At 34.7% G+C, this 11,802-nt stretch overlaps 1 protein-coding gene across 1 annotated transcript; it reads left to right on the top strand.

The window, feature by feature from the left end:
- The first annotated feature begins 243 nt into the window (after positions 1-243).
- LOC132752052 (transmembrane protein 178B-like) lies at positions 244-7,519 on the top strand. The gene is made up of 4 exons (XM_060742323.1): positions 244-650; positions 2,775-2,876; positions 4,963-5,118; positions 5,770-7,519. The coding sequence occupies exons 1-4, from the start codon at positions 443-445 to the stop codon at positions 5,991-5,993; spliced, it is 690 nt and encodes a 229-aa protein (XP_060598306.1). The 5' UTR covers positions 244-442; the 3' UTR covers positions 5,994-7,519.
- Positions 7,520-11,802: the final 4,283 nt, after the last annotated feature.

The following is an 11,802-nucleotide window of genomic DNA, read 5'->3' as shown; positions in this document are numbered from 1 at the left end:
AGCACAAATTGTATTTTTGTATTGTAATGGTTTAAACTGTAATACATGTGTACCATAGACTGACTGTAAACACTTATTGATCTAAAGAGGCTACTCAACTAAGATTCACAAAAGTGATTCATGAATAACATCATACAAAAATCAAGCGTTAAAATATGACAGAAAATAAATTTTATTTGCATTTGAAGTTTATTGAGACGCGCCCTATCATGCTTAAAACTCTGATTGTCGTTCTTGTATCTGTAAATAGGTGTCACAGGTGAGCGATTCCATTGAAAACGAAACAAGTTGTTATAATACCTGAGATTTGTGACCGCTCCCCCGATAACGTTCGTGTTCACGGGGAAATTAAGATATTTCATGCATAATATCTGTTGTAAATTTCGTATTTTCGGATTATTATTTATCCATTTGTGATACTATACGTAATTCACAGACAAACATGGCGCGTATGGGAAAATGTCACTTATGTTTGTTGTTCACAGTGTTGCTTTTGATACTAATATCACTTGGACTTTTAGTGACCAGTATTGTCACAGATTTTTGGTATGAGGTTGACGGTACCAAGTCTTCAAACACGACCATACAAAGAGATTATTCGTACACCATGGGAATGTGGCGAAAATGTTACAAAAATGGAATTCCGTTTAGTAAGTAGCGAGATTTATTTCATGTAGACAGGTATAAACATTCCTGTATTTTTCTCAATATGTCAAGTTAATTCTCTAAATACAATGTATATCGATATTCAATACATTATAACACATTCAATGTACAAATTCTGTTGTAGGTTTGTGTGCAGGTAGGCGCCGTGCTGTTACAAAAGCCGTGTCAAATCATTTGTATTTTTTAATAAATCAAGTTTATTCACACAGTGCATCATATATATCAATAATACAAATACAATGTACAAATGAAAGTGGGCGCGTAGAAAAGAGAAACATTTTAGGTGGAGTCACTTTTGAAATATTTCAACATTTGTAAATTAAAATTTAGTGAATAAACGTGGGCGATGTCGTAAAGTATTTCGTCCGTACACACACACTAAACTTGAAACATTTATGAATAATTACATAGAAAACGGGAATCAATCTGACTTTAATTAAACAGTTATAAATAATGTTTATTAGACTAGTTTGTATTCTTAACACATAACAATCACAACTGGAAATTCCTGAATAACACTGGTGAACGTATCAAGTCAATTAAATGTTAGGTTTATACAAACGCTTATCAAAGTGCATTTTATGACCGTACATTCATGGTTTAAGCTTCGTTTTTTGTTATCTCGAGTGTTGACAAATTTGGCGAGATGTTATATACACGATGAAACAACCTCTGTCTACATGATTTAAGTAAATTAAAGGTGTAATACAGCCTGTAAAACTAAATGTTTATATACAACGTATCTTAAGCATGCTAATACCTAAATACCTTAATTGAGATGATATTTAAATGTTTACCTACATTAAACATCTCGTATGTTTATATATGATAAGGTATAAGTAGTAAAGATGTAAGCATGCATCTTCTGAATGGAATGTAAAATAACAATGCATATTTTAAATTAAGCATTAAAATAACGCTATTTTTGTCACTATTTCTACTGAAGATAAAATTTAATTAAAACTGCCTGAAGTGCATCAAGCAGTAATTTATTCACACATGTGTTTATATTAACATTTTAAAGAAACCTATAAAAGAAACACACCTATCTCATACACAATATAGATACATTTAGTTATGCTTTAAAACACACACCTATACCAAAATTACCGTCATGGTCAATGGTCCAGAAATATTGGCTATAGCTAAATATTTGTAAAGATTTAGTAAAATGTTGATCTATTCCTTGTTTGTTATATAATCTGATACTATATGTTGTGAAGGTTTGGACAAAAACAGACCGCCTTTAGCTACTTGTAAGTTTACTGTATGTTTTAATGATGCACTCGCAACAATCATGTCTATGAAAACCACAAATGGAAAATAAAAACAGTTGTCCTTTGTTTAACATTTATTTATTGTCGTTAATTAAAAAAAAAACTTCAAAATATTTAGCCTAGCTCGTCCTCCTTCCTGCACAGCAAGCTCACAAACCCCTAAAACGCATATATAAGCTCTAGTTAAGAAAGGGAATGCTTTTCCAAGACTTGTGTACCATTTGATGTAGTTCTTGACCAATTACTTGTCTGCATATTTTCGTATCATTCCCTCATCCTGTTTTCCAGAATAACCATTTTTATCAAGGTCTTTCAAATGGAAATTACCCTGTTTTTATTGTGCAAACTGATGAACAAATCGGGCCAAGAAATGCACAGAAAATCGATGTTCAATTTAAGTATATTTATTATCCTTTGCACGTTGCAGATTTTTCCATTTTAAGCGCTTCATTTGTTCTATATAAGTATTTTGATGTTATATTTTTAGGCTTTGGCATCAGTACGTGGGACTCCATTAAAGACCAAGACATTAAAATGTTGTGAACCCATTCATTGTCCATCGGTGCATTGTCACACGATATCTTTAAGTTAATCAAACCATAAATTTACTCTATAGCTTTTGAATCATCACTTTTAAAGTTTGTTCCAACAAATGCATTCAGCATTGTTTTCTTTAAAACAACAGCTTATTTCCCGGATTTTTATTGCGGCTAATATAAGTACATATTTAACAAGCATTTTTTTCAAAAGTAAGTTTGTTAAATTGGAGAAATTGGAGACTAATCAATAACTTCTCATTAATATTAATTTACATAAAACTTAATTTTCTAGGTGCTCCAGCAGATGATCGACAAGGCGATTGTGTGTTCTCCTACAAGGATCTCATTAAGAGAGCCGAGGATAACATGCCCTCCGATGATTATAGATATCTTAGTAAGTATGATTCGATGCATTATATTACCCGTATTACTAGGTTAAAAAATAACTCCCCCACTAAAAAAAAAACACAAACGAAAAACAAAAAAACAAAAAAAAAATAACAACAGAAAAAAAAACAAAAACAAAAAAACAATACCAAAATTTCATTACAATACCCAAAAGGAAACAATGCCTAAAATTCCTTACAATACCCAAAGTATGGAAACAATATTAAAGAAAGGAAACAAAACAAAGTATGAAATCGAACCCCAAAGTAAGGAAACAATGCCCAAAGTAAGGGAACAATGCCCAAAGTAAGGAAACAATACCCAAAGTAAGGAAATAAACCCAGAAGTAATAATAATTGTCATAACCAGCTATCATATACAAGTTATTATTATCAATATCTCAACCATTTTGTACAAGGTTGTATTTGTATAACTGACTCGGCCTGCTTTGTGTTTCGGGAGCATCCGTTGCATAGTGCCAGTTGCGGTTACTGACATTTGATGACTTGCCACTCATCGCTTTGGGTTTGAATCCTGTCGGAGACTTTAGATTCTTTTCATTTGAATAAGCTATCCAATATCATTTTGCTCACGGATGGTCAGTGGCAAATGTCAGGTGCCCGTTCGTACCTGAAATAATGCACGGTCAGGCAACTAAGGCATTCTCTTATCAGTAAAGCTAGAAATTCGCCGATATGATTTAATACAGTATCGATGTGATTTAAAACATTACTAAGCAAAAACTAAAGTTTTATCTATTAAGAAAATTCACGTTACTTCCTAGTTTCTGATATAGATGATATATTTTAAGTTATTTGCCTTTAATATTTATCATTTATTTTACGATTCATTCGTTTGCTGTTTACATGAATATTTTTTTACAACAACTGTAAAATGTGTCGATTTTGTTTCACTATACGACTTTTAACATTGCCAGTTTTGCCGTAAGCCTCTTTTGCAATGAAAGTTAACAATCCGATGACAGTAAATTACACTTTGGGTAGCAATACCGGTTAGCAATACTCTTGTATTCTAACTAGCATTTGTATCTCATGAACATTTGTAACGCCAAAAATCAAGGGGCGGGGGGGGGGGGTCGGACTCCAAAAATCAAGGGGCGGGGGTGAACCCCATATATGCGGAACTTCACATATGTTTAACCAATGCTCAATTTTGAGATCCATATGGGGTTCATCCCCTGTGAAAGTATAACTGCAAGAGTTATTAAACTTGCTAAGAATAGCCGTCAACATGAGAATTAATTTACACATCTGGCATTAATGACGCATAACCATTATCTAAAAGAATATTATAATACTCATGCCCTTTCTAAAAAAGGAACACATTATTCGTTTCTAGGGCACATAATGACGAGTAATGTGTATATAAAATCGTGCCTTCTAATAAATCTTCAAAAGGCAACAGTGAGCATTTCAGAGCAATTAATCCTTACCCTTTTGGAACAGAAAAAGATTAACATTTGCCGACAGTATAGAGGCGGACCAGCCTGCACGTCCGTGCAGTCTGACCAGGCTTAATACTATTGTTAGCTCTTTTTGTGTCGCCTCTACGGAGTAGTGGCGACATATAGGGATCACTTCTCCGTCGTCTGTCTGTCCGCACTCACAGGAGAGTAATTATGTGGCTAGAGGGACAATAGGAAACTGTTCTTTCTCTTTGATGTCGTTCATTCCGTAATGCTTTTATGTGGCTTTTTTCTTTTGTGTGGCTAAAAAGAACAATAGAGAGAACAATAGAGTAGCCACATAATTACTGTCCTGTGAGAACATCCGTCTGTCTGTCCGTTACAAAACTTGTCCGGACTACTCCTCATAAACTACTGGTGCAATTTCATCCAAACTTTACAGGAATTATCAGTACCAAGTCTAGTTGTGCACTGTCCGTCTGTCTGTCCGTCTGTCACAAAACTTGTCCCAATATGAAATTGGCCACCATGAGGCGTCACATGTGATCACTGATCGCTCTTGTTTATTGTACTGAAATCTCATAAACTTTAAATGGACTGCTCCATATTCAAAGCAGGGTTAATTCATTGGTTTAATTGATAACTGTATTTGTGTTTTATAAATTAGGTATGGAGCGTTCCTGGTTAGCGTTGATGATAACGGCAGCGGGTCTTCAGTTTTTCACAATATTGGCATTGATATGTGGATTGTGGCCCGGGGACTGTCAGAGTGTCAAACGATCCACCCTGTATCTCGTTGCATCTATAATGTGCTTATTATCATGTAAGTAAATTAAATTTTCTCACAATTTGTGTGTCATCATTATATTCGCCGGAACATTCCGCCATTTTCAATGTTTTATAAAATCCGAAAGGAATAGTTAAACATAAGATCCGAAATGAATTGTTTTATACTCTGTGATAGCTCTACAGAAATTGTTTTATACTATATGATAGCTCTACATATAAACTCAAACAAAAAAGCCATGAGTATATCTATATCGTGCATATAACACTACACAAGTCCAGTAGGTGGAGCTTAACTGTGTTGTTTGTAATGAATGACATCAATACTATGACCAAGAGCAACAATCTTGTAATCTCAACGGTTTCTATACGACGTAGGTCTTAGGAACCGAAAGCGAAGGAGTTGATTGAATACTTCTTGTGCAAAGGGCAATAAGATTATTCTTACTCTTATTCTAGGACTTATTCATAACTTGAAACAGGAAAACATTAAGCTTCTTGATTGGCGGTGGCGTATGCCTATTTTATGACGTCTTTAGTTTATATCGGCTTTCTTTCCCTGATATACTTTCTCATTGATCAACAATACATGTACTTCTAATTTTGATAAACAAAATTAAATCAAATGAATTCAGTAATTACGTTCACGTAAGTGTTTCGTATGAACATGTTCATTTTACACTTTCAGCAATGGCGGCAATAGCAAGTGGCATCTGCTTTATAGCGCTACGTGACCTTGACCACACGACCCGGAACGCATACCCCACAGCTGTGGACACCTGGTATGAGTGGTCATTTATTCTAGCATGGGTTGGTACAGGACTTTGCCTCATTGAGGGATTCATGTTCCTAGGATTGCTTAGAATGGATTATGACGATGTTGCAGAATCCGGCCGATACCAGACAATGTAAAAATAGTAACAGGATAATCTATAAATAGTAACGGATGTTATTATAGCATAGGGATGTTTACTTATTATAATGTGATATGAAAAGGTCAGTTGACACAAAAATAAGGTTATGAACCTGGCTTTGACGTCATATAGTAAAACAGTTAACTTTTTTCCTTTTTTTTCAAGCAATATGACATTTTTTGTACATGTATATAAAATGCGATATTAAAACTTTCATATCATCAATTTTAAGTGTAATTAGGATTTGTTTGATGTAGACTTTTCATTTTCACGCTAATAAGCAGACGTAACAGCCGCCTATTTGAACAAATCGGCGGTAGAAATCAAAATACCAAACTGGGACAGTGTTTGATTTTTACTTGTCTCCAAATATGTACGACGCTTTAAAACTGTCGCAAGCTGTTAGTTTTTTAACATAGAAAAACAGCGTAAGTTTTTATAATCAAATATAAATGTCAAAATACATTCCATTTATCATGAATTTGTTAAGTGTTCAGCGTCGGGAACGTCTATTTTATTTTATATGCGATATATTTGTTGCGGGGTTTTAAATGTTTGTAGTGTATTTCCCAAAGAAATTGAACCGTTACGAATGCTTTATCACAATTATTATTGTATGTCAAACACGTGCAAATACAATCACAGGAAATAAATATCAAAAGCATTATGTATCATCGGAGGACGAGCAAAACAATATTTTCACTTAACATAAATCACAGCTACACGTAGATCTATAGATACTAAATTTATAATGATGCAAATAACCCTACTTTTGAACAACATTTTAGTTAATAATATTATAATCAGGTGTTACGACCAACTTGCAAAGGAAAGCTTCATCCTTTGTGAAAACTTACGTCTATATATTATAATAGTCAAAGTTCCTGTTGTTGTAATTAGCATCTTGAACTTAGATATCAGCTACAAAAGAAGAAAATGTGTATATATCAAACTTTGCTATATATAGACCATTCATCTTCACAAAAGAAAGTCCTATTGCTACTGTAAAACAGCTTGTATCAATCTTAATATAAAAAACTCAACTTTTTAAAAGAGGAAATTTATTTACACTCAGGTTAATTGACCATTGAGATATCAAACGTTTTTTGTTTAATAAATAGGAAAACAGGATTGACTGGACCTTTAACTGTCACTAAAAAGTCAAAATGACCAAATTTTTTGTAAAACGATTAGATGTAGTAATACAGGAAAAAACAATGTTTTCCATAGTCCTCAAAAAGAGAAAAAAATGTACGGATATGTAACTGACATGCATAGATAGTCATTACTTTTGTAAAAGAGCCAAACAATGACAAGTATGTTTTACACATTGTTTGTTCCAGATAAATGTCTATTTTTGTTGTTGCTTTAACAGTTTATGAATACTCATATATTATATTTGGAATTAAATGTCCACCCTAGAGAAATTAGAGAAATATATAAGATATGTGTTATTTGTTGTAAACTTATTGTAGATATTTTTTCTATACATTTATCGAAAGATTAAAATGTTTGTAAAATATGTATATAGTTGTTGTTTTTCTATTATGAACCGTTTTTGTGATATAATATTATATAATATATACCACAGGAACTTGAAATTTTATCAATATTAATGATAATATCCAAAATATACCCACTATACAGTATAAATAAACTTTATACTGTATAGGGGGTATTTTTTGGATATTGTCATTAATATTGATAGAATTTCAAGTTCCTGTGTTTATTTATACTGTATAGGGGGTATATTTTGGATATTATCATTAATATTGATAGAATTTCAAGTTCCTGTGATATATACATGCAAAGTCCTAAGTGAACAACTTGATTACATGTAAATAATTGAGCCACGCAGTCTGATCAGGATCCATGCTGTTCGCTTACAAACCCTATAACATGTAGAGAAACTGACAGCGAACAGCATGGATCCTGTGATCAGCAGGCTGATCTGGATCCATGCTGGTCGCAAACGCACTATATGTTGGTTTTGTCATGGCGCGGCTCAAAATAAATTAATGACAATGATAGTTTGTCTTAGCTTGACCGCATAGCTAAAACGGTTAGAGCGTGAGGTTTGTTATGTTCGATTCCCGGAATGACCTACTAAAATAGTATTTCGGATGAGACTTAAATCGTTGTTCCGTGTATGAGTTCCTAAACACTTGGTACATAAAGAACCAGGAGAAACTTCTGGCGTTTTTCTGTATCTTGCACTATCCTCGATAATCTGAAATGACTAATACTCTTCTTAAAGACTCGCACATAAACCTCAAATACACCCAAACATACATGTATGCTCACTTTTTTGCTGTCGAGTTCAGCTAAAGTGGCTTGAAAATATGGACTATTATAATGGTCATTGGCCAATAATAATGATAATGAAAAGTTTTAGGATACTGCCTAAAACATAAAGACTGCCCCACTCTTATTAACGATAGTCACAGAGGTGTTGATAGTTTTCACATATAAACTACACATTTGCAATAATTGCATTTAAAGTATGACCCATCAAAATACGATGACCAGACGGGGTATTTCAATTTTTGTCGAGCCCGCTTGCGATGAGCTCGACTTAGTCGTCCTTTTTTGGCATATAGTTCGGTGTATGTGCGTCAGTCCGTCCGGATTTGTCCGGTCTTTATCTTGCTCATTATTTGAAGGATTATATAATAATTTGGTACAAATGTTCAGAATGATTGGGTGGTGTGTCACACACAAAACCCTGGTCCGCCGCTAAAAGGTCAAGGTCACAATTGGAGTTCAGCGCAAAACCCGTGTCCTGAGTTTAACCACATGCATGGAGCGATTTTAATATAACTCGGGACAAATATCCCCCATAGTGAGACGGAGTGTTGCGCCAAAGATTAAAGTGTTTGTTGCAAAGCTCAAGGTCACATTTAGGGGTCAAAGGTCAAATAAAACATTCATTTGCGAGTTTAACTTCTATACTCATGATGGATTTAAATATAACTTCGCAGAACTGCTCTCCATGTGTGGAGTGAAGTTGTCTCGCGCAAAATGACAGCCAAGGTCACAAAAGGTCAAAGGTCAAATAAAAAATGTTAAAATTCGTTTGTTGGCGCAGTATCTTACTTATGCTTTAAAGTATAATGCTAAGTGGTGTCGAGTCCGCTTGTGGTGATGTTAACTTAGCCGCCACTTTTCACTTTTGGTGGTTTGGTGTGCGTCCGACTAGATTTGTCTGTTCTCTAACTCATTCTTTGAAGGATTACAAAATAGTTTGATACAAATGTTCACCATGATGGGGTGGTGTACGTGTCACACGCAAAACCCAGGTTCCCCGCTCAAAGGTCAAGGTCACATTGGGGGGGGGGGGGGCGCTAGGTGCAAAATCCGTGTCCTGAGCGTAACTTCTACATGCATGGAGCGATTTTAATATGTTCTCCATAGTGAGACAGAGGGTCGCACGAAAGATTTATGTGTTTTTTTGCACAGGTCAAGATCTTACTTCAGATTCGAAGGTAAAATAACAAATTAAAACATTCATTTGTGAGTATTACTTCTATATTAGTATATACATGGGTGGTTTTTAATATATCTCGGGACAAATATTTTCCAAAGTGAGGCGGAGTGTCGCGCCAATGATTCAGGTGTGGTAAAGGTAAAGTTCACATTTAGGGGTCAAAGAACAAAATAAAACATTCATTTGCGAGTATTTATGCGATTTTAATATGTTCTCCATAGTGAGATAGAGTGTCGCGCGAAAGATTTAGGTGTCTGTTGCAAAGGTCAAGATCTTACTTCAGGGGCAAAGGTAAAATAGCAAGTTAAAATATTCAAATATTCGTTTGTGAGTATAACTTCTATATACATGGATGGCTTTAAACATAATTTAGCACCACTGCTCCCCATGGTGAGTTGAGTTGTCTTGCGCAAAATGAAGGTCAGGGTCACAAGAGATCAAAGGTCAAATAAAAATATCAAATTTTGTTTGTCCGCACTGTATTTTTCTTATGCTTTGAAGTATTATGCTTAGTGGTCAGAGGATTTTTGTCGAGCCCGCTTGCGCTGAGCTCGGCATAGTTGTTAAAATGGCTGTTTGTGCGTGTATGGGTTCAAACCTGTCCATGCCATAACTTCTTCGTGCATGGAGGAATTTTCAAATAACATGAATTTAGTTTTTTGGACACGAATGTTCATCATGAGACTTCATGTCATGCACCAGGTCAAAGGTCAAGGTCATCTAAGCTGAATTTGCCTTGGGTATAAAGAGGCTGTGTTGCGCACATCTATGTAAAATCATTCTCCTTGATCTGAAGCTTATAGGTTCATGTTTGAATTAAGACGTGTGGGTTCGACATTCTGCCCGTGGGCATGTCTTAAAGTCTACAACAAACCATACTGAGGTGACACAAGATGGAAATTGATGTAACAGTTGTTTATAGAGGCTCTATGTTGTTGTTGATCTGAATGTTTGTATTTGTAATTGTATGATAGCTATAATAAGTTGGCACAATTCCAGATTGTGTTTCACATGTATGTGACCAATCAGTGTTTGCTGAATTGTAGTGGGGTTGTTTTAAGTTGATTGACGTCATCTGTTTGAGCCCATTAGTAGAAACTGGTGCAATAAATTCACCAGTAATAATTGTTTGTGAAGTTGGTAATTTTTTAAGAATCAAACCGAGCTGTTTACAGAAATAATGCAGTTGTAGTTGGGCATTTTTATAAAATGCAATATAGATGGAGATGTTATTTGAACACCAACACATTCAATATTTACCATAGAAGTATCAATGCAATACGCATAAAGTCAAAGTCCTTGTGGACAAAGATGCCAACAGCTCCTCTTGGTTGTTTTGATGTGTTGGCTTATGGGTGAACAGAGCTTTGTATCGCGTATTTGGTGGTTGAACTATTTCATTAGCACCTATCCATGTTTCCTGAAAGGCTATAATATCAGCCTGGTTGAAAAAGTAATTGTTTTTAATGTCATAAAAACAAAGGAAATACCCTTCACAGTTGTGACTTGCTATAAGAAAATGATGTGAATCAGACACTATTAATTTTGTGATGAGGCACTGTACCAATGATCAAGTATTTCATCGGCTTTAGCCATTTTGTCCAGTTGTTTGTGGCTGACAGTCTAACTTCATGATTAATATATGTCTTGTCCGACGAAAAAAAATCATGTAAGTGAAGTATTTGCATTTTTTATCCTTCAGTAATTTTAAACCGTTGCAACGTTTTATTTTGTACATATTGACTTAAATTATACACACACCCGTTAACTGGTTGCAAGAAGCTCAGTTGGTTGCGGGTAGCACAATTGTGCGATTGGTAAGATTTTTATCCTTCAATCGATTACAGCACAATATACCAAAGATAACTCATGATTGTCTATAACAAGAGAGTCATGGTGGCCCTAATATCGCTCATCTGAATATAGATACTCTTAATGACAAGTGATATTGTAAATTTTAGATGAAAAGCAGATATAAAATCTAACTCTTAAACCGATTCATATTTGTATCTGAAATAGTGCACATGTAAAAACATTCCTGGTTGCTATTTCTCAGGGAATACAATAGTTTCCAAAGTCACTGGTTGCTGTACAAAATCAATGGTTTCCTTGGAAGCCAGTGTCTGCTATGAAATTCAATGGTAGATTCACTCATTGCTATGTAAAGTTAATGTTTGCTATGGAAGTAAATGGCTGCCATGAACTCACTGGTTGTTATGGAAGTCAATGTTTGTTATGGAAAGCAAACAGTTGTTATGGAAGTCACTAATTGCTAAAGGAAGTCAATGTTTGCTGTGGAAGTCAATGGTTGCTGTAAAAA

The sequence above is a fragment of the Ruditapes philippinarum genome, unplaced genomic scaffold (assembly GCF_026571515.1).
Source record: "Ruditapes philippinarum isolate M1 unplaced genomic scaffold, ASM2657151v2 ctg2080_1_1_1_1, whole genome shotgun sequence".
NCBI classification, from domain to species: domain Eukaryota; kingdom Metazoa; phylum Mollusca; class Bivalvia; order Venerida; family Veneridae; genus Ruditapes; species Ruditapes philippinarum.
This window is presented reverse-complemented; position numbering and strand designations above follow the sequence as displayed.